The sequence below is a fragment of the Fundulus heteroclitus genome, chromosome 14, assembly GCF_011125445.2.
Source record: "Fundulus heteroclitus isolate FHET01 chromosome 14, MU-UCD_Fhet_4.1, whole genome shotgun sequence".
NCBI lineage: Eukaryota > Metazoa > Chordata > Actinopteri > Cyprinodontiformes > Fundulidae > Fundulus > Fundulus heteroclitus.
Genome location: NC_046374.1, coordinates 6,512,531 through 6,536,259, shown reverse-complemented (window position 1 = coordinate 6,536,259; position 23,729 = coordinate 6,512,531). Strand labels below are relative to the sequence as shown.

General features: G+C 41.3%; 1 protein-coding gene across 1 annotated transcript; it reads left to right on the top strand.

The window, feature by feature from the left end:
• The first annotated feature begins 489 nt into the window (after positions 1-489).
• arsj (arylsulfatase family, member J) lies at positions 490-23,513 on the top strand. The gene is made up of 3 exons (XM_021315827.2): positions 490-717; positions 794-1,378; positions 21,863-23,513. Exons 2-3 carry the CDS (start codon positions 1,101-1,103, stop codon positions 23,265-23,267), a joined length of 1,683 nt encoding a protein of 560 aa, XP_021171502.2. The 5' UTR covers positions 490-717; positions 794-1,100; the 3' UTR covers positions 23,268-23,513.
• Positions 23,514-23,729: the final 216 nt, after the last annotated feature.

Here is a 23,729-nt window from a genome sequence, read left to right as displayed (position 1 = left end):
GTGGTACTATCGTGATAATGATAAAAGTGATTATAAAATCTTATTACCAGCTTCTTGCAGTCTTTTTAGGTAACTTTTGTGGTGGTTGTGACCTCAAGGCAACTTTAGCCCCATACATATAAATATTGTCCTTAAAAACACATTTAGCTAAAATGGCAATCCTAACAATAATGGCAGTTTTTTTTTTTTTTTTTGACATTACTAAATGAAATTGATCATTGTCAAGATAAAACCCAAAATTCTTATCTTAATAAAAGCATTTTCACAATAACAATAAAAGGATAAGATAAAGGCCCAGCCGTAAATTGTAGACTATTTTATAGAAGACATTTAACTTCATTATAATGCTGAACCAATTAAAATGTTTTGGGTAAATTAACTACTTGGCTTTCATGGCGTTATTCAGGAGTCACTTTATTTTACCCTGTGACATGCTGTGGAAATGCAGGAAGGTAATAACGGGCCCCGAGAACTATCCCAGTTCATAGAAAAAGTTCCTGCAGTCGAAACAACCGAAACGCGTCTTTATGCCAAAAAGTAAAACTGATGCAGAAACTGTGCAAACGTGCAGAAGAAGCGGTGGAGAATAAATATAACAACTACTTGCCATACCCTGCTCAGCGCAGACAGCCTTCCTCTGTCCCTGCAGTTGTGGTGTCGGTGCTCTGCAGCTGCTTTTAGCTGTGGACGCGGCGGAGCAGAGCGAGAAATGAGAAGGTGGGTGACCGCGTCATGGCAGTGAGGCGTTTGGACTGAGTGAGGAAGGCTGACTTGGACCTGCTTCCTTCTGCAGAACATAGCCCCGCGTTTGGACCGAGCCGCAGCGAGCTGGCCAGCAGCTCTGCGGGACGGGACGGGACGGGACGGAGCGGCGCGCCTGACAGTGACTGCAGCCTCTGGCCGTCCCACCATGACCATTCGCCGCGCCGCATGCTGCCGCTTTTTGACAGCTGACCGAACCCGCTGATTGAATGACGAACTTGTGTCCGAGCAAGCGACCGAGCGCATTCCGAACCCGAGCTCCGAGCGCAGCTGCGGTCTCTCCCCCCCTGAACATGCGCAAAGCTGGTCACCTCCGCGGATCCGAGTCGGGCTGAAGCATGTTCCTCCGGTGGCCGCCGGTGCCTCTCCTCCTCAGCCTCATCGTCTCTCCGGCGTGGAGTGTTCACAACAGGGGGGATGAGTTCGAGCAGCCCGTCTCCCAGCCGCATATCGTCTTCGTCCTGGTGGATGACCAGGGCTTCCGGGATGTCGGTTACCACGGCTCCGAGATCAAAACCCCGAACATTGACTGGCTGGCGGCGCAGGGAGTCAAGCTGGAGAACTACTACGTTCAGCCGCTCTGCAGCCCGTCCCGGAGCCAGCTGATGACCGGCAGGTACAGAACCCACATGATGACAGGTCCTGGAGCTAAGGCTCCCATCATCACCTTATCCTAGCTGCTGTGTTAAACACGCTGAACTATACATTCATTCCTAATTAGATTGAGCAGATTTGTTTTAAATTAGTTGACTTTCAATCATTCCTTCATCTTTTTTTTTTTTTTTGCTTGATTTGACTTAATGCCATATGAACTGAAATGACCTGAATCAATAATGACGTCTTGGTTTCACAAGACGTGTCAATATGCTGATGCTGTTAATCTTATTGAGGAAAGCAGACCATTTAATCTGAGCCAGACTCAAAACTTCCCAGTTCTAAACAGTTTCTAGTAAGGAATATAAGAGGGCTGGGGAACTCATTGCTTGGCAGATTAGATACTGTACCACTTTACCCACTTTGCAATAAGTCTCTCCTTATATATGGCTAATAAATCGTTTCTAGACAGGTTATTAATTCATCTGTAAACACGTTATAACCCAATTATTGGTGAATATTATGCATTAACTAGGCATAAGAACCAGATTCTTGCCAAATAGAGAGCCTGATCTGTTTAACTGTGTGTGTGTATATATATATATATATATATATATATATATATATATATATATATATATATATATATATATATATATATATAGAGAGAGAGAGAGAGAGAGAGAGAGAGAGAGAGAGAGAGAGAGAGAGAGAGAGAGAAAGAAGAAAGAGAGAGAGAGATAGATAGATAGATAGATAGATAGATAGATAGATAGATAGATAGATAGATAGATAGATAGATAGATAGATAGATAGATAGATAGATAGATGCATATATGAAACAATTCAGACTTAGTTACCACCTTGAAGGCACAAACTAGTCAGTTTGGTCTCTTTCTCACCCTTAAATAATACATATTAAACACTTATGAAGGAGTTATGAAGGATATACATATATCTATAAACAATTTATGAGCCATCTATAAGAGCAGCCTTATTGTAAGGTGGTACCAGTACTTGTATTTAAATTTGCTTTAATTGTCATAAAGCCAATCAGGCACATTCTGTTGTAGTGTTATCTGAACATAATGAAATGATGCGCTCATTCCCAGGTTTTACATTTATTTACATCAAACCTTAAATATACAAAAGTCCTGATGGAGTAAACGCTGCAATCGTTAGGTACCTTTATTTCACCAAAGGAAATGTTTTAAAACCTGTTCACATCTACATTTCCTGAAAAGTTGCCAGATAAAAAAGAAGAGAGAGGAAAAACCCCTCTAGAAAAATGTTTCGATGTGATTTAAGAGAGAAAATAGCAGCCAGATGCTGCTAATCAAATGCAGTTGATAAACACTGGTGACCAGCCGCTCACAAGTTGGAGTTCTGGTGGTTTGCCAGATTGGACCATACAGGCGTCTGATGCCAAGATGGAAAGAAATCAGCAATGATCGTTTAGAGAACGAGCTGCAACGATCCATCCTAGTAGGCACTAAACATCTCTGAGCTCAACTCCTGGATGAGTGAACACTGGTTATGCTAAATCTGGGTCATCATTATCCTATGATCAACTTTTCTAATAGTTATATTATCCCTTTACAAGCTTTTTTAATAAAGTGTCTGGGACTGAGAGTCACAGTGCTCTTTAAAAAAATAAACCATTGGTAGGTTGAGATGGCTTTTTTTTTTTCTTTTTGCTGCATGACATGGTGTTGTGGAGCTCTATGTGAAATGTGAACCTACAGTTTACAGTACAGATACAGTGTGTTCAGACATTGCTTAACTGCTGCCAATGTGCCAAACCAAAGACTCTGCACAAAAGTGACTTTTTAATCCAAAATTTAAGTGACAAGTAGAGTCAGAAGTACGGAGATAAACTCAGATGATCCACGTTTCTTAGTCAACCTCATGAGGGGTAAAGTAACTCTTAAGTGCCTCCATGTTGGGTCCCAGCTGTGTCTCCCTCCTATCTGTAAAGCTTTTTAGTGGGCAGCTGGAAGCTGTAAAACAAGCCTGTTTTATTATGTGCATCATCCCAGAAACAACAGTTGCGGCCTGGTTCTGGAGTAAACATTCAAAAGGCTTTTCCTGTGACCCCCATCTAGTTCCACTAAGTGCTTCTCTCCTAGAAAAACCTTGGGAGGCTTCCTGGTCACCACAGGTACTTGGCCAGCATCTGGAAACTTAATGAGAAAAAAGTTGATGCAGATATGCAGACTTTCTGCAGCCACTGTAAGGGAACTATAAGACTAGAATAACTGTAAGAACTACAGGCGTATAGTCAATGCTGTTTGCAGATTTGCGCTCAGAATAAGAAGGTGTCACAATAGCAGGAGCAGGGTTAAGTGTGAATTAAGACTCCAATCTCAACCGTAGCAAGTCAGCTGCCTCTGCCAGCTGGATGGAAACCCAAACCCAGGCCGTGAAGTTGTTTAAATCTGCCTGGCTGACTGCAGAGGCTTGTCAAGGCAAATATTAGACTAAGGACTGAACTCAAAATGAAAGTGCCTCGTATTGGTCTGAATAATTTTACGCTGTTGAAACTGCATAAAACTGCATGTGGAGTGAGTACTAGCTATGGGTTTGTGCATTTGTCTGTTTGCAGGAGATCTTTGTTCTCCGCTGTTCATGGTCTCATTTTCCACATGGCTAAAGTGGTTAGAACTTCACAAACATAAATACCAAATTCAAGGGTGAGATAACATTGTGACACAAAAATGGGTTTAGTTAAAGATTGCATCAGAAGAGACATTTCTTTTCCACTTTAGTTGGATCAAAGTAGCTGCAAACTGGAACAAAACTTCCACCCTGATAGGAATTCGGAGAAAAAAGCCGCTTTGCCAACACATAATACCGGAGATTATCCCCTGCTGTCTCCTCTGAGCCCGTTCAGCTGCTGTCCTCTCTCTCTGTAACATGGTAGAACTGTTTTAAAACGCCCCCAGGGCTCCTTGCTGGTACGCGGTAAAAACAGAATGTATACCTTTCTTTCTCTTCATCATGTCTGCCAGCTCTCAGCCTTTACTTGTCATTGTCTTTACATTTAAAGACTATACTCTTAACCTCTACATTCATTTCTTTCTGCCTCCTTATATGTTTTCCCTCTCTCCTCCTGGTTGTCAGCCAGCAGTGGTCCAATTTGTCTCAGCCGCTAGTTAACCAACAACACGAGGCAGTTGTCAACGCAGGCCTTGAATGATCTGATATTATAGTAATATGACTTGTGTTTCATACTTGTTGTGGCTCCTCTTGTTTTAATATGCTCCAATATTAAAAATGTTTTTAAAGGACAGTATTTATATTTGAGTTTGTCCTGTAACTGCCGGGTTGCCGGTTCGATCCCTTGCTCCGACCGTCTCAGTCATTGGCAAGGCATTACACCTGAATTGCCTGCTGGCAGTGGTCAGAGAGCCCAGTAGCGCCGCTGTATGGCCGGCCCGCTTATGTCAGCCTGCCCCAGGGCAGCTGTGGCTACTAACATAGCTCACCACCATCAGGGTGTGAATGGGTGAATGACTAAACTGCAGTGTGAAGCGCTTTGGGGTCGTCGGACCTGATAAAGCACTATACAAGTTCAAGCCACACAGTTACCTAAAAAGCTGCAAGAAGCTGTAAATAGTCTTTTATCATACGTTTTTTATCATTATCACAATAGTACCATGATATATTGTGATAAAATCTAAAGTCCATATCGCCCACCCCTAATTTGGACTGCTAATAATTTAACTGGCTTTGCTGTTAGGTACTAACAGTACACAAGCTGCAGGGCCAGGCATATCACAGCTTATTGAATGTAAAACACTTACTGACTCTGGTACATCTATTGGAACAAATAAACTGCTCGTTTTTGATACTTGGATCTGTATGAGACCATCCCTAGAACAGTGTAATTTCACCTAGTAAATAAAGTCCAATCTCAAAATATGGGAAAGCAGAGATTTAAATTCCTTAGAGACGTGGACTGCTAAGTATTCAGACACAAAGACAGTAGTTTGACTAGGCTGTACAGGGAGTTATGTAGAGCAGCTGCAATATGCTACTATAGAAAAGCTCATTAACTCTCCAGTAACATGACCTTGGGAACAGATTTCATGCTATAGTTCCTTGTAAAAGCACTCAAGCCCCCATGAATTGCTTTCAAATCTGTCGCATTCCAACCACAATCTTCAGTGTATTTTCATTTGGATGTTTATGTGCTAAACTGACACAGAGTATTGGCTAATTATGATGTGGGAGGAAATTGTCAGATGGTTTACAAATTGTTTAACAGATAAATATCAGAAAAGTGTACTGCCGCAGGTCTTTTGGGATATGTATTAACTAACTTTGAACATCTATATACTCATGCTTTGATCTAAATCATCCTATTATATCTCTGGCTGTATGTTTTGGGTCATTGTCCTACTGGAAGGCGAACCTTCACCCAGTTTTAAAGTGTTTTGCAGCCTCCAACAGGTTTTCTCCCAGTTGGAAGTTGGTCCGATGATGACCTGTCATTAAGCCGTGTAAATAAAAGACTTCAGACTCAACTTAGACTTGTAGCATAAAGACTTTTGAGACTTGACTTGCACTGGCAGTTAACGACTCGAGTCTTAGCAACAGTTTTTATATCATGTAATGAAGTGTGAAAGGAAGCCAGTATGGGAGCTATAGACTGCAGGTTCTTTAAATGATTTACTGATAAAAGATGAGCGTGGTCATTAGCCTGTGGCAAAGGATTATGGGTGGTCAATGGCTCATATCAGAATCCCTGATGCTGATTCTACTGCTCTTTAACAATCCTCTGATCCCAGAAACAGAACAGCTGGAGTTAGACTCAGATTTAATTACACACAGCTGGACTCTATTTAATCATTAGGTGACTGAGGGCATTTTTTTTTTACATTGGATTTTATTTAGGGATCTCAGAGTAAAGAAAGCTGATTATATTTAAGAGTCACACTTCAGATTTGTGAATCTTTTTGAAAAGCATGTAGAATCGTCATCTCACCTTCTAATTTTGCAATACCTTTTTAAATGACATTGTACTTTGTGCTTGCCAGGCAGCTCAAGAGGTATGAAGGCTTTTGCAAGGCTCTGTTTGTATCTGCCCACCGAAAGCACATGGTACAAAATATTTTACCTGCCTGTTTTTCATTAAGTTGAACAGATTAGGTCAGAGACTTAAAGCCAGAGTTCAGGTCCAAAGTTGTGTGGTACAACCCTACCCCCCCCCCCCCCCCCCACCACCACCACCACCACCACCTTCACCATCCCTTTCCAATGCAGATAAGGTGAAGAATGTGAACTATGTCTGAAGAATGTGTCTATGATATTGTGAGACCAATATTTCTTTCTGAATGCTCCCTTTCCACACACTTCTGGAGTGACAGAATGCTTCAGGCTTGTCCAGACAGATCCAGCTGGTGGACTTCCTGCTGTGTGATGTACATTGTCAAAAAACATTGAATTCAAAGCTAAATGTAATCTGTAGTATCTTTGGTTGGCCCATGGTGGTATGCTTACAGTGTTGCTGTATTAGTAGTACTACTAACTCATGATGTAAGAAGATAAGGTGATATTGAAACCCAACAGTACTTTTTGTCAAAGAACTAACATGTTGCTATCACCATGTGACTTTGCATGGGAAAGAACGTGTTACCATTAGAAGGATTTAAGTTTAAGGCTCAGACTTCAGTCATTCTTAAAGGTATATAGCCACGTAATATGCTTATAAAAAAGACCAAAATAGTTTATCATGATAAAATAAGGTTATATATAACAAGCCTCCATGTTGATAGTAATTTGCTCTTGGGCGCGATTAACAAATATAAAGAGACGTGGCGACATCTAGTGACAGTATGGCAGAACTATCATAATGCTGGTTCGCTTGATCTATAAATCAATTGTAAATAATGCCAGACCGAGCCTGACCCTCTGGAATTCCTCACAGTAAAGCTGCAGCTCGCCGTGATCAAATACCCACCATTATTAATTAAATAAACCAATCTACAAACACTTTAACAGTCATATATCAGAACATTTACTCACATCAAATAACTCTGCGGTCACATCTGAGCCTCGGCAGGTTTAGCGTCTGCTTCAGTGAACACCAACGGTCATACTGTATTCCCAGTGACATTCCACTCTTTTCCCTATTGGAATCTTTTTTTTCTTTCTTTCTCTGGATCTTGGATCTTTTGTCATTGTTTAGCTGGGAGATGCTAATAGCTGTTAGCCGCTTCCTTGTTTTAAGCCTCTTCAGCGCATGCGCAGTACGTACTTCTGTTAATATTGTAAATAAACAAAAACTGCTTTATTTACTAACAAATTCAGCAAAAACAAAACATAAAACACAAAAATAATAACTAATACAGCAGCAGGATGTGATAAACTTTCTACGCAACCAGAGTGAGCTACTGATGTTTAAATAAATGAAAAAGTAAAATAAGGTGGCTATGCACCTTTAAGTTGCATTAGGAAAAACACTTCAGACTGAAGTTAGGCTTGTGGCATTTAGACTTTTGAGACTTAACTTGGACTCATAGTTAGAAACTCGAGTCTTAGTAACAGTTTTTATCTCAAGTAATGAAGTGTGAAGGAAGCCAGTATGAGAGCTACAGACTGCAGGTTCTGTTCATGTTTTACTGATAAAAGATGAGCTCGGTTATTAGCCATTGACAATGGATTATGGGTGCACAATGGCTCACTAACTCTTCATATTAGCTTTATCTTCATAATAATGATTACTGAACGACTCTCCAAATGGACACTTTATTAACAGACTCTGGCTGCATATTTCCCCATCTCTACTTGTAGCTGGAGGCTCTACATGCCTATAAACTACGATGCTAAAAGAAGATTTTGGATGTAATGATGTAATGTCATGTCACGCTGGCAGCAGCCTAAAACGTCAACCATATGGTTCACCCAGCATGTAGGATATGGAAGGCCACAAATGATTCAATTTAATGAATTAGAAATAGTTATTTATTATTTGTATTATTAGTAATTATTTTATCATTATTCATATAACATTGATAATTCATTAATAGATTAATTAATAAATTGATTAATTTGATTTATTAATTAATTTCATGGTCATATGCTGCAGAACATTGTCAGTTTATGTTATGCCTTACTACTCAAAACCAGGCAGCGAGACTGACACTACTTAAGAAAAGCAGCTGAGTAGCTGTGTATGTTAACCTGTCAGGTGTCTCAGGGCTGTTTAAATTATTTCATGATTTGCTGTACTACAGAGTATAAAAAATATCTAAGGCATCTAAGATTATCTTGTCTCAAGTCCAGGCCAGGGTGTCAGCTGGTCTGATCCCAGGGTATTTTATATCGTTCCCCTTTTTGATGCCTAACACACTACTTGTCAGGAAGGCTGGAGTAAATCCCCAACTCTCTAGTTCTTCAAATAGCGACACCCGTAATGGAACAAAGGTTCCAAAATGTAATAACTTTTTATTACTGGGTTTGGACATTAACAAATAACTTAACTCTGTCAAGAACAACCAATAATGCTTGGTTGTTCAAGAACATGCTTGCAGGACTCCACATGTATACTGCCTGGCCAAAAAGAAGTTGTGGCCCCCAAAAAAGTAACACACTAATATCTCGTTGGACCACCTTTAGCTTTGATTGTGGCACGCGTTCACGATGACATTGTTTCAAAAAGCTTCTGCAATGCCACAAGATCTATTTCCACCCAGTGTTGCATTCATTTTTCACCAAGATCCTGCATTGATAATGGTAGAGTCTGCCTGCCTCCAGCACATCCCAAAGATTCTCAGTGGGTTTAAGGTCTGGACTCTGTGGTGGTCAATCCATGTGTGAAGATTATGTCTCACACTCCCTGAACAACTCTTTCACAATTAAAACCCAAAGAATCCTGGCATTGTCATCTTGGAACATGCCGTGCCACCAGGGAAGAAAGAATCCATTGATGGAATAACCTGGTCATTCAGTAAATTCAGGTAGTCAGCTGACCTCATTCTTTGAGCTCATACTGTTGCTGAACCTAGACCTGACCAACTGCAGCAACCCCAGATCATAGCATGGCCCCCACAGGGTTGTACAGTAGGCACTAGGCATGATGGGAGCATCACTTCCCCTGTCCTGTCTTTCCTGATGTGTCCATCACTATGGAACAGGATGATTCTGGACCCATCAGACCAAATGACCTTCTTCCATTGCTCCATAGTCCAATCTTTATGCTTCCTGGCAAACTGAAGCCTTTTTTCCAGTTAGCCTCACTGATTAGTGGTTTTCTTAACGCTACACAGCTGTTCAATCCCAATCCCTTGAGTTCTCTTAGCATTGTGCATGTGGAAATGCTCTTACTTTCACTGTTAAACATATTACAGAGTTCTACTGTTGTTTTTCTTCCAAACGTTTAAGTGATGCTCGATCATGATCATTCAGAATTTTTTTATGCAGGCACATTTTTCCCCCAAAGACGATGGCTCCCCACTATCCTACCAGTTTTTAATAATGCGTTGGGCATTGCTTAATGTAATTTTGGTTGTTTCTGCAATCTCCTTAGATGTTTTCTCTGCTTGATGGATGCCAGTGAGTTAACCCTTGTGAACGCTCTGAAAGCTTAGTTAAACCCAGGTGGCGACTTTTGTTTTTTGGCCGGGCAGTGTATTTAAATGCAGGCTTTGTGAAAGGAGCGTAATAAAATACCAAAAAAAAGCTATTCTATTATCTGTGTTTGGGTTTGATTCAAAGAACATAGTGGAGAGTTGGCTGGTTCATTTGCTTAAGCTTGTTTCTTTTCCCCCCTCAGCCACAGCAGCTCTGTCTGCTCATTCTTAATCTAAACTAAGTTTTAAAACATTGACTTGAAGTCATTGTAAGTGATGTAAGATCAGACAGATATCGTTTCGGACGTAACGTTTTAACAGAAGGTAATGTGTTCATTTGAATAAAGAAGCTGCTCAATATAAAGCAAAACAACAAGGATGTCAAAGAAGTAAGACCTCGGAGATAGCAAGGAAATAAAGGCGGCAGTTGCCAAAGGAAGAGACAAGCTGCTCCAGGGCTGACTTTGATGAAGTGCAGAGCAGCTGAATGCTGGCTGCTTATTTCACCCATATGTGAGGAGGATGTGACACAGAAGCCTGGCCAGCAGGTCTCTTCAGGAACCTCTACAACCGTAGCAGTTGGAGAAGTGGCCCTTGCACTTGACGTGTGGCATTTGCGCATGTACCAGCCGCACTGTGATTTGAAGGTAATGATGTGATTCATTGGTGTTGAGGATCAGCGCTTGTGTAAAATAAACCGGCGAGATTAGCATGATTACAGCTGCAAGGAAAGCGGAAGTGCTTACCATAAGACACGGAGGTAAGGCACAGTCTGTTTCTCTGCCTTGCTCTGTGCATGGAATGCAAGATGGAGAAATGATGTAACAACGCACAGCCCCTGGGCTGCCATGTTTAGTTCTAAAAAGGCCATATAGAACAGTCAGGTGGACGTATGGAGCTCCTAAACAACGGAAGGAAGATGTCTGAGAGCAGAGATTACCGCAACGTTTTCTACTCCTGGATGTAAATATTGGCCACTGACCCATGACAACTGGATACTGCACCTTCGCTTCCCTTACAAGAAAGACAAATTCTATTAATTCTATTATTTGGATAGCAAATAGCAGTTTATACTTTTATGTTTTACATTGATATTTAAATGTGTTATTGCTGTGAAACTGTTGGAATTCACATTTATTCTGCAGTAAGAATCTCTTACTCTCCTTGCTGCTGTTAGACTTTATATTCTCTGCTGCTCACAGCAGGCCACTTATCTTATTTTCTATTATGCCCGTGTCTACCTGGACGGGTCCTTTGTGCTGGGCAAAACTTGTAATGAAAACCCAATGTGCAGTTTGGAACCCCTTCTTTATAGTTACAAGAGAACCAACATAGGAGGTGATTCATAACCTTTTGTTATTTTCCAAGGTCAGGTCCTATAGGACTGATTTGTTGAGGTATTGCAGGCTGCAGTAAGAATGACATCCCCATTACACGGCTGTAAGCTTCAGGTATGTGGCATGCATGTATGTATACAAAGCCTGCAGGAGAAGTAGAAGTTGGGACATGTATATACGCACAACCCAATTATTATTGGTTTAGTCTCCCTTTGTGTGCTACAAACCTCATTGCTCTTAGTCCAGTTGCTTTGGAAATGAAGTAAATCTGCTTGACAAATATAAACATGTTGTATAAAGAGCAGAAGTGGAAAAAGGTTCTGGTATGACCTGGGTGAATTCATTGAGCGATTGAGGATAATGGACATTTATGGTAAAATAATGAAGCTAGTTTCATTCGGTACTTAACTTGTGGAAACTGCGTTCAGTTTAGTGTGAGCAGGTTTTTACAAGTCCCCCTTTTTTATAGATTTCATTAGGTTTTATATAATATATTTTAAGGAAAATGTTGTCAGAGTCATTATTTTAATTTTAATTAGCTTTTTATAACATGGGCAGAGTGCATTGACCCAATTGCAGCAAAAGGTTGGCTTTCATTGTTAGGCCCTCTGCCAGCTAGTATAAATTATATATTTAAAAAAAAACCCACAACCAATAAAATCCCTGAGGCTCCCAATACAGCATGCATACTAAAAGAAATATAGCACAGACACTGCTTTCTAGGCAACAAAGCCATTATCATATATCATGAAAAATAAAATATTATCACAGCTGTTATATATTATGAGCCACATATATTATGAGCCACATACAAAGGTGGCATACACGTATATACTGAGTAACAAAGGCAAACGTGTACATACATACTTTACACAGCAATATACATATATGCAGAGAAACATTTGCACTAGCATTTACTGTTCACAACCAATCACAAGACCCAATTTAATCTAGTATAAACAAACTATGCTGCCAGTTTCAGAAGACTGAAGATATTCCATTCAAGCAGGGTGTGAACTATACCACTGGAACCACGGGTGAGCTCTTTTTATTTCCACAATGTTGAAGCAGGCCTGAACAATACAGGACTATACTTTAACAAACTGATGTCTTACAAATAAAGGTTTTCTGCCATCAGCATCAATCACAGCGATTTCTATCCAGTTCAGCTGGATATTGCACAATGTTTGTAGTCAGAATTCACTTACAAACTATTCTGATGCCAAAGTGCCAGAGAGTCAGAATCTGAGCAAACAACAAGAGCAGTCCTGCATCCAAGAATCAACATCTGTCAATGTGAAACAGACGGAGATGTTCCTACTAAACAGGATTTACGCCAGCTCTGTTTCCCACTATCAATAATGGCATGGTCCAATAAATTCATTTATCGGGTATTACACATTTTAAATGTCAAAACATCAAAAAACATTTTCGTTTAACATTTTTGTTCAATTGATAAAAGTAACAAAGCAATAGAAAGAATGCAGACACACACACATCCTTGTTTTTAATGTTCACTGATGACCACGCCGTCATTTCCATTGACTTTTGTTCATTTTCAACCCTTTCTATGGCCTTGCACTTAACCTAACCTTTACCAGTATATACCTAACCCTAATCCTAATTTGAACCTAATTGACACCTTAGTCCTTAACTTAACAGCTTGTGCAAAAAACAAGTGAGGACCCAAAATAGGTCCTCACTTTATGTTAAACTCCTCACTTTACTAGTAAAATTTCTCACTTAGCTGCAAGTAGAAGAACACATGCATAGACAGAAAGTACTATTCAACTTCTAACCGCCTGGCTATTTTCTAAAACCCTCTCTAAAATGAGCTAGGGAACATGAAGTTAGGATCTGATTCAGAGCCTGCCATTCAGCTCTTCAGATAGAGAAACAGTTCTTTATACAGCTGTTGAATCGGATGCCAAAATTAGCTTCTGAGGATAAATCTTATAACCTGACAACAGCCAGCTGCATGTATCGCTCCGCCTAGCTCCACTCACATACATCTGGGACACGGCTCATTGAAAGTGATTTCCCCAACCAAATTTTTGGTCTGGCCAATCAGGACGCAGGGCTGGTGTTTCATGGATGTGACGTAGTGGAGAAGCCACCGTGAGATTCCAACAACAATGGCGGCTCGCATCGAGGAAGCAAGCGTTAGCATTGATGCTGCTATTTCTTCCGTGTTGTCCAATCTACCTAATATTGTTTCATTAAAAGAACATCAGAGAACGACTCTGAAGGCTTTTGTTGGTGGAAACCATGTTTTCGCCCTTCTCCCGACCGGATTTGGCAAGTTTTGTTTTCCGGGGCGCGTACGTGGACGCGCCCCGGACCGGTTAGCGGTTAGCGCGAACCATATTAGGAGGCCTTTAGTCCTCAACGTGGTCGGCCCGGAATCGACTCCGACCCGCGGTGCTTTGCCGCCTGTCTTCCCCCCTCTTCCTGTCAGCTCACTGTCAATAAAACGCGTGCCACTACAGTGTTTCCCGCATGAATTTGCTTATGCGAGGTGGACCGACTCGCGGAGCGGGGGGAGGGGGGGGGGGGGGGGGTTGACTTTTTGTCCGCGGACCGGCTCGCGGAGCAGGGGGGGGGGGGGGTGGACGACACGTTTTCCGCGGCCGCCTTGCCAAGATAGCGCTGCGGGAAACCCTGCACTAGAGCCGCAAACACATAAAAAATAAAGTTTTGTTTTTTCCTGCGTCGCTCTCATCAGCGTCACGGGTTAGCTTCGGTGTGAGTGGTTGAAATATCACATCGATAAAGATGACAGACAAGTGGCTTATCCAATCATATGCAAGGAGTTTTGATAAGGCCCAGCCTTCAGTAAAGGCAATGCCTATGGCGGTGTCCCAGATGTATGTGAGTGGAGCTAGGCGGAGCGATACATGCAGCTGGCTGTTGTCAGGTTATAAATCTTATAGACAAACCAAAAAAGTGTTCACATTTAATGAGCTCACTTTGTTGTTACGTTTTTGGAATACTTTTTGGAACATCATACAAACATTTATTCAGGGTTCATTAGAGCGTTTTTAAATATTTGCTTCAAATAATGTCCCAGACCAATCTCCTTTCTCATACTTCCATCCACTTCACTGATGCATCCATTAACATTTCAATGCCTAATTACGGACCCCCATGCACTCCCTGTGCCCCACTGGTTCTGCCTGTAGTTGGGTTTCACAATTGCCCCTGGACCACCAACTGACAAGACATATTTCCCATAGCCATATGAAACTCCCTCTTTGCTCGCCTCCAGAGCCAGTGGGTACTTATGATGAGCTCAATGACTTAACCTCAAAGACAGGGGCCTGAATAGAGATATCAGGTTTAGAACAGTGATGTTTATTATCTTGTGAACAGCTAGTCCTGGGAACCAGCTGTTTCTGTGTGGCCCAGTTCTGCCAAGTTGATTCCAAGATGATTCAGACGTTTTGCTGTCATAAAACCTCGATGACATTCTTTTTATTCAGCAAAGCAGCAGCTGATCCCGAAATACTGTGGTGATAAATTGAATTTATGTGTATTACTGTACCTGACAGAATATTGTTAGCGTATAAAGTAAAATATGTTTAAAACAGAAATCATTGTGCAGAACTTTTTAGATACTCTTACGTATGATAATGCAGAGCGAGAAATCTCATGGTGTGTTCACACCGAATGCATTTTGAGAATCAGGGGCATCAGGTATACCTTCAAAGTCTTTGGTGGATACTCCTCCAGGAGCATCGAGAGGTCCTACGGGGCATTTCAACTGTCGAGAGCCCGTTTTGAGTTTTCAAGCAATTGAGCGTTCAAAGCTGCAGACGCTAGAGTTGGAAAATCTGAACTTTTGCAACTGGACGCAGAGTGTCAACCAATCATAAAGACACTTCTGTGTGACGTAGTGACACATTTTCCAATGGGAAGAAAGGACCGTGAAAAGCCAGGAAGTCAACAATGGAGGACAAACTCATTGCTGCAGTTCCTGTCTGTCCTATTATCTAGGATCAGTTGAGCTATCACTACAGAGACATTAAAGGACCTTGCCTGGAGGAGGATTAGTGAGAAAGTTGGGATCTCAGATAAGTTATCAAAACTTTTACCACAGTAAATATTTCTCCACATTTGAGCAAAATAACAGGGCAGGTCCTCCCAACATGTGTCAGACCAGTATGTCCACACTTTGCTGATGCTCTGCACAAGCGTCCAAGTTGAGGCGTTGGGCGTCCTTTTGACGCTCAAAACATGTTTGGTGTGAATGGACCATAAGGCTGGTCAAAGTTATTTTGTTTTGAATGGAATGTACATTGCTCCTCTAAATCTTAACAAATGCTAGCAGGGAATCAGATTGTTTTTATTTTTCACCAGACAGAATGATGGTAACATTGTCATCCATCCATCCGTCCCTCCGTCCGTCCACTGTTTATAGGGTACCCAATTTTATTGCTCTTTAGACACACACATCTACATTTCATGCCAGTTTAACACATTTCACATTACCAGGGAAACAAAAATCTTCAAGGGGAGTGGGCTGGGCTCAGAGGGCACAGGCTGATCGTCTTTTCTTCTTGTCCCAGTAACTGTGGGAGGGTTGGGGGTGCTTAGTGCCCTTCATCTCACCCAGCTCCTCTGCATCACTGATGACCTACCTTGGCTCAGGGCGTGTGGCTGCCCACCTGGGGATGCAGTAGCTTTCCTGTTCTTTGTTGCTCTTGGGAGCTATGAGTTTTAAGCTTTCTATCCTTTTTGTCACTAACACCATTAAGTTCTATCTTGAGATATTCTTTATGTAGAGCATATCTGCCCTGGCGCAGGTCAGCAGCCAGCTTCTTTGTATGGTATGCCTGAAATGCCCTAACAGGACATGTGAAAAGAAAAAAAATATATGGGCCAGTGATCGAGTCCTCTGATTGTCCATTCTGTTTGTAAGGCTGTGAAGGCTCATCTGAGCTCTAGTGCAGACAAAAGTAGCAAAGCCTGATCCCTGTCAAAATATGGGACTCGCTTGTTATCCTGAACTATCTCTGTAGTTATGCTGCCATAGGCTTAACTGCTGGAGGACATAATGACCATGTTCCCTCACTTGGCTACATTTTCCTACTACTCTCCAATTTTGCATTATTTGCTATTATTTTAACTTTTAACTTTATGTTCCCTCTGTTTTTTGCTACATCTGGCCTGGCTGTTTAATTGTGACACAATTCTGGAGAGGGGCATTGACTCAGTCACTGCTGCCAACTACTTCCTCTTTTTCCATGGATGATACACTTGTTTTTTTCAGTGGTTAACCCTGTTAACTTATAGACAGAGCAATGAGACACTGAGGATGAAAGGGAGCATATGGCTGTGGTGGCTCAGAGTTCATCTGCTTTACTTTGTTTCTCTCCTAGATGAAACTAGAAAGGGAGCTACTGCTGGCATTGATGCTTTACTTTTTCTTTAACACAGAAAGTACTCCTGCATCAGTGCGTTCATGTTTCTTTTTTTTGTGTTTGCTCTTTCTTCTGAAATTCCCAGTCAGTCATGGCAGATTCTGCTAGAGGTTTCTTCCTATTTAAAGGGAGTATTCCTTTCAACCATGCTACATGCATGCTCTGTATCATTACTTCTGAGTTAACTCGATGCAATCGATGCCACATTCTGATCCAGGAGGAATAAATGCTACAAGTCAGAGATTTGGTACAATCAGCTGGGTTTCCTTAGATATAAAATGTTTTACCAGTTTAGATAACGAACTGGACTTGACTACATTGTTTGATAACCAGGATTAAATTTGAATGTGCGTAATTGAATTGGAATCTGTCTGGATGATTTTACTTGACGTTTGCCTTTTTTTCCCTTTTCTTTTGCACAGGGCATTGAGATGACATTTGTTGTGAATTGCCAATCTGGGAAATTTTAAAGTAATTGCAACATCTCAGTTAGTGTTTGTGTGACCACAGTAGCATGGGTATTAAAGGTTGCAAACCTTTGGTGATTTTATGAATTGGGGTTCGCCTGAGCAACTCAGTAAACTGATCCAGCTCTCATGCTCCACCATCTTTTTTGATATGGCCACTTTGTACAGAGCAACATGCTGGATATCTCACAGGTGACCTGCTTGCTTATACTTGTGATACATCCCCAAGCGAGCAGCTGTTGTAACTGCATCTACAACTCCACCTTGTAAAAGAGACAGGCTCCATCCGAAATCTTTTAATTTAACTCCTAGCTCCTGTTACCTGACCTTTCAAGGGGTCAACAGTAAGAACTCTATCATGGGGAGGAAAGGAGCTTCGGACTGCTGTGCCGAATTTGGAACGCCCTTTAACTCATTAAGTGAGGAAAATACACTTGGATGATACTAGTCAAATCCAGGCATACGGCCTTCTGAAAAAGAACCACAATGTGTGCGGTTTCTTTTCTACAGACACATTCATTTCCATGAGGTGAGTTGTGCTTATGCAAAGGATTGTGGGATTCCTTATGACGTAAGGGACATCGCAAGCTTCATATGCTAAAGGAGTTAAGATAGGAAGCATACAGGCTCCTTTTACTACCTTATTGACTGCAGTATTTAGACAGCACTTATCCTGGCGAGCGCTGACACTTCCGCTTTGGCTGAAGAGTCCTTACCTATTAGACTTTTTTTGCTTGCAGCCACAGTTTGGTCCACTTTCAAATATGCATTGTGAAAGTGAATCAAATGAGGGTGGGAAGTTATTGGAGCATTCTCCACCCAAATGAGCTGAATCCTGGTACCATCTTCAAAGACGTACATTTAGCCCTCTAAAATGCTCTGACCTAAAATCTTCCAAGAACCTACTAACATATGTACTGTTTACCCAACTAGTTGTTCACAAATGTATTTCTAAGGAACTAAGTCTGGCCATACAAACCACAAACAGTTATTGTTTCCAGCCTGTCTTTACCAGCCTGGCCTTTGTTTTAATCAGCACTGCTTCTGTGTTTGGGGCATTTAAAACTTTCTTATTGATATAATAATGAGATCAATCAATAGTACTAGTAAAATAATTTAACAGATTCCACTGATGTAGACTGAAGGATTTTTAGTTTTTTTTCCCTCTACAAATTGTAGGATTGGGTTTTAAATTATTGTCTGGAACGTTTTAACCAACACTTGCTGATGTAAACCTTTGCCGACTTTTTTCTTTTACATGGGGAATAGTGGTTTCTTAAGCCTAACCAGTCAAATCTTCTTCTTACCTAAACTTCTTTTTTGACAATTAAACTTCATCTATTTCTCCCGATGACGGTTTGAGTGCACACCACAAACCTCTGAATGAAGGGAAGGAGGTTTAGAAGAGGGGGAAAGGATGAGGAGGCTCCAGGCTGTCTTGCTTTCATTTAAAGCAAACATAGGAAGTAAAAGATGTTTACAGAGTTCCTGTCTTTCTAAATGATGACAAAGCTGATGAGTGTCCTTATAGTCAGATCACTAATAATCTTGCTTACTGGTTTTATTTAATTGCAAATGGAAGTAAAGTACGAACAGAGAAGATGAATATCCGGAAAGTTTTCACAAGATTTTTTAATAGTTCTGAAATGTTGGTTGCAATTTAAAACACAGACTAGACCAAATGACTCTAAAAGACATTTTGTGAAAATTTGCTATTGATTCAGAGACCAGCTACAAAAAAGAAAAAAAAAAAAAAAAAAATGAAATCTGACATATCTGAGTTTTGGGTGTACTGGAAAACTGCTAGTAGATGTTTGTGCTGCTGTTAAATAGCTTTGCAGTTAACAGCAGCACAAACAGACTACACATACCTCTGTTCCCTATGAGAAACAGTCTTGCTCAGTACCAGAGATCTGTTAAAGAAAAAAAAAAAGGTTTGTCCCATATCATTGCGCTATGGTGTTATTTAATACGATTAACTCTGTTATAAATCCACCCACATCTGTTTTGCTAGATTCCTCAGTCACTACTTATGAGAAACATCTCTCCTTTTTCATTGAAACGGTGCTGTGTGTTAGACATGCTATTGGTACACCTGTTAATGTAGTAGTCTGCTGTCCCTGCTGGTTCAGCTGTTTTTCAGCTGTTTGAACCAGTGTCTTTTTTTTGTTAGAGCAAAATTGTGAAACACATCTTGTATTTGTATTTGTTACATGTTGTAACGCTTTTTCCTAAAAAAAAAAAAACTCACTTGGGTCCATTGGTTTTAGCTTAGTTTAACATATTTCTCATTTGGCCCTTTCTTTTCAAGGGTGTAGAAAAAAAAATATATATTTTCACCCAACTACAATCATTTTTAGAAGATCATAATATAAAGAAACATTCCTCTTGAATGTTCCCGAGAACTAAAATTAAGCATTGGGATGATCAGGCTTTCTCAGTAGCGGCACCCAGACTCTGGAACCAGGTTCCTCTGGATCTCCACTCAATTGCTGACCTGGGCAAATTTAAATACAAATTTATTACATTTTTATTCAGGAAGGCTTTTAATAAACAGTAAAACTGTGTCATTTAATCCAACATTCCTAACCTTTATTTATTACTTTGTTTTTTATCTGTTGTATTTATTTTAAGATTTTTATGATTTTATGCAAAACAATGGTAACTCTGGAGGAGCTGCAGAGATCCACAGGTCAGGCAAAATCAGAGACTGACAACTATATTTGTGTGCCTCAAATATCTGACCTTCTTGGGACATTGGTAAGAAGAAACCCTTTGTTAAAAGAAAGCTATAAACCGTTCCCATAGGAGAGCTGAACAAACCACATAGGAGACACAACAAAGACGTTTTAAAAAGCTCCTTTTATTCAGCAGGGACAGGGAAGCTGGTCAGAGTTGATGGGAAGATGAATGAAACTAAATCCAGGACAATCCTGGAGGAAAACCTATTAGAGGCTACAGAAGACCCGAGACTGGAGGTGGAGGTTCACCTTCCAGCAGGACAACCACCCTAAACATACAACCAAAACTACAATGGGATGGTTCATATCAAAGCAGATTCATTGGTTAGAATGGCCTAGTCAAAGTACAAATGTAAGTCCGACAGACTGGTGGCAACAGACTGTTTACTGATTTGTTTTTTTCAAAGTACTGACTCGGGTGGTTTGAATGAAACATGTCACACTTTTTACATTTGTACTGGTGAGTAATGGTTCAAGCTGCAGTAGGGAGTTCTGAGAAAACCATGGACTTAGCCTGACAATTTGAACAAGCACACCTTCCAGCTTGCTTTTCGTCATCAGTCTTTTTCTGTTCACTTATCTTCTTGTCTTTCTTTTCCGAGCAGGTGTCACTTGAGAAATTATGTTTTTAACAACGGTACGCGCAGGCCGGGGGAGGGGTGTGAGCAGCTAGTACATGAGTGTGATTGAAACTGCTAAGAGAGTCCCCTGACTCTGATTGGTTGTTTCTGACCGGGAGCGATCTATTTTTGCTAATAACAGTAGAGCCACAGGGAGGAGCCAGGGGAGCTTAATTTATTTCACAGATTATCTGTCTCCTCTTTTATTGTCAGGACATAGTGACAGCCTTAATAAATATGTAAAAACTACATTTTACTAATGCTACCTACTGAGGCTTTAAGAAACCTTGTGTCATTTTCTTACACTCTACAATGCCACAATGCTACTTTTACTGGCATAACTGCCACGATCCTAAGGTGTTTAAGTGTTTGTTTGGATTTCTTTATGTCTGTTTCTTGCCTGTTGATTATGTTTTCTGGCTGCTGCCATCTTAGTTCATTCTTTTGTGGATTAGGTTCTTAGTTTGTTGTCTTGCTCTCTCTATGTTTTGTATTAGACTCCCCCCGTCTTTCTCTTTAGCTCAGCACTGTTTTAAATCTGAAAACATGCAGAATGTTTGTGTGCAACTAAATAGTGGAATTCTAAGTTTCTCCAAAGAAATTTAAGAACTGACTCCATTTAATAAAATTGAGAGACACTTAATTAGTCGCCTAAAATACGGTGAAGCTGAATCTAGTTATCACTGGTTTGGGGGAAAAAAGGCTAAAGTCTAAATCCAGCTGGCTGTAGTATTCATCCAGCCACTAATACAACAGGAGCATCTCTAGCACAGTGGTACTGTGTCGGGATGGAGTCTGTCCATTGGAAGACATTGGCCTGTCCATCCCTGCCAAGTGTGCTTCTATGGTTCCTTCAAGTACAACACGTACAATAGTTTGGTTGCTTATCAAAACAACTCCAGAGTGATTTAAACATATTTTATTATCGTAAATTGTTGACAGAATTCGGTTCGCAAAATCCTAAGCAATGGCATTGACACCTTTCAAGAGGTTTTACTGTTTTATTAACTGGCAAATCAAACTAAATAACCAGTCGGTTTTGTACTGGAAACGTTTTGAAATGCTAGCACCAGAAAATATATGCATTCTGTGTTCACCGTTGAATATTTACAGTTGTTTTTTATGTGATTTAGCACAGTAAAACATTCGAGGTGTATGTATAGTTTTGCAAGGCACTGTAAGACAGAAAAAGCAAAGACCTGACTGCCTCGTTTATTTTAGGTTAATATCAGCCCACAGGCAGGATCTGTTGCTCCTTCTGCTTGAGTAAATATTAGAAAATAGATTGTACTTACATGTTCATCTTCTAATGGGTTTTATCTTTTTTTCTATCTTTTCAAAGGTATCAGATCCATACAGGTCTGCAACATTCCATCATTCGAGCCACCCAGCCCAACTGCCTTCCCTTGGAAAATGTCACCCTTCCCCAGAAGCTCAAAGAAGCTGGCTACTCCACCCACATGGTGGGGAAGTGGCACCTTGGCTTTTACAAACGTGGCTGCCTTCCCACCCAGCGTGGTTTCGACACTTTCTTTGGATCCCTGCTTGGAAGCGGTGATTACTACAGTCACTACAAATGTGAAGGCCCCGGCATGTGTGGTTATGATCTGTATGAAGGGGAGGAGGCTGCTTGGGAACAGGACCGTGGTTTGTACTCTACTGTGATGTTCACTCGAAAGGCTGTCAGCATCTTGGCCAATCATAATCCTCACAGGCAACCCTTGTTTCTTTACCTAGCTTACCAGGCGGTTCACTCCCCGCTCCAGGTTCCTGCTCACTATCTCGAGCGCTACAAAGGAATTCCAAACCCACATCGGCGTAAATATGCTGCCATGGTTTCTTGCCTTGATGAAGCCATTCATAACCTCACTCAAGCCCTGAAACGCTTTGGTTATTATGACAACACAGTTATAGTGTACTCCACAGACAATGGGGGCCAGCCATTAGCTGGTGGAAGTAACTGGCCCTTGAGGGGGAGCAAAGCCACCTACTGGGAGGGAGGCATCAGAGGAGTGGGTTTTGTACACAGTCCCCTGTTAGTAAAGAAAGGCTCAAAATGCCGATCTTTGGTCCACATAACTGACTGGTTTCCTACCCTGGTGACCCTTGGTGGGGGCACCTTAGATGAAGATTTAAATCTGGATGGATATGATGTTTGGGAGGCTATTAGTGAAGGTCGCTCTTCGCCTCGCCTAGACATTTTACATAACATCGACCCAATTTACGTCAAAGCCAAGAATGGTTCTTGGAAAGCGGGATACGGTCTATGGAACACAGCCATCCAGGCTGCGCTCCGAGTTGGTCACTGGAAGCTCCTGACGGGTGTACCAGGCTACAGTGACTGGGTACCTCCACAGACTTTCTCCAACCAACGGCTAACCACTCGGCACCATAACGAACGCGTGCGCTGGGACAGGGGCAAGTCCGTCTGGCTGTTCAACATCACAGCAGATCCTTACGAGCGAGTAGACTTGTCACAGCGTTACCCCCATATAGTGAAGAAGATGCTGATGCGGCTTGTGCAGTACAACAAGACCGCTGTGCCGGTACGCTACCCAACCAAAGACCTGCGCTCCAACCCACAGTACAATGGAGGGGTGTGGGGTCCGTGGTACAAGGACGAGAAGCAGCAGCGGGAGGAAGAGGAGGAGGAAGGATACAATAACTTGTTTATGAGCCATCTTGGTAAAAGAAGGTGGAAGAATAAATCAAAGAATAAAAAATTGAAACGCAAAGCAGAACATTAGCTTGATGAAACAAAAACTTTACTCAGGGATTAACACGTCTTGATTCAGGACTTTTCAGGCAGTCTTAAAGTGTAACTCACCCCAATGTAAAGGCAAAACCCCGCCCCAGACACATTTTGAAGAATACCACCAAAGTGGGCGGTTTCAAGAGACACAGCTGAGCGGTGGGCGTTGTTGCTGCGTCAGTCAGGACGAAAGAAAGTGACCTGTTGAAACATGGAGTGACTATGCCAACATCTGGTGGTTTTGCCAACATCTGGTGGTTTTGCCACGGAAGGGCTATGGTGACGAAAACATGTACCGTCTGAACCAATAGGAAAATTCAGCTGCAGTAGCTACTGTTTAACCCTAAGAAGACAGCACTAAGAAGTTAGAAGACAAATATTGCAGAACTAACTTTTCTCAAAAAAAAATGTAAGTGATTGCACAGTAACATAGGCTCAGTTTATCTGAAATAAAAGT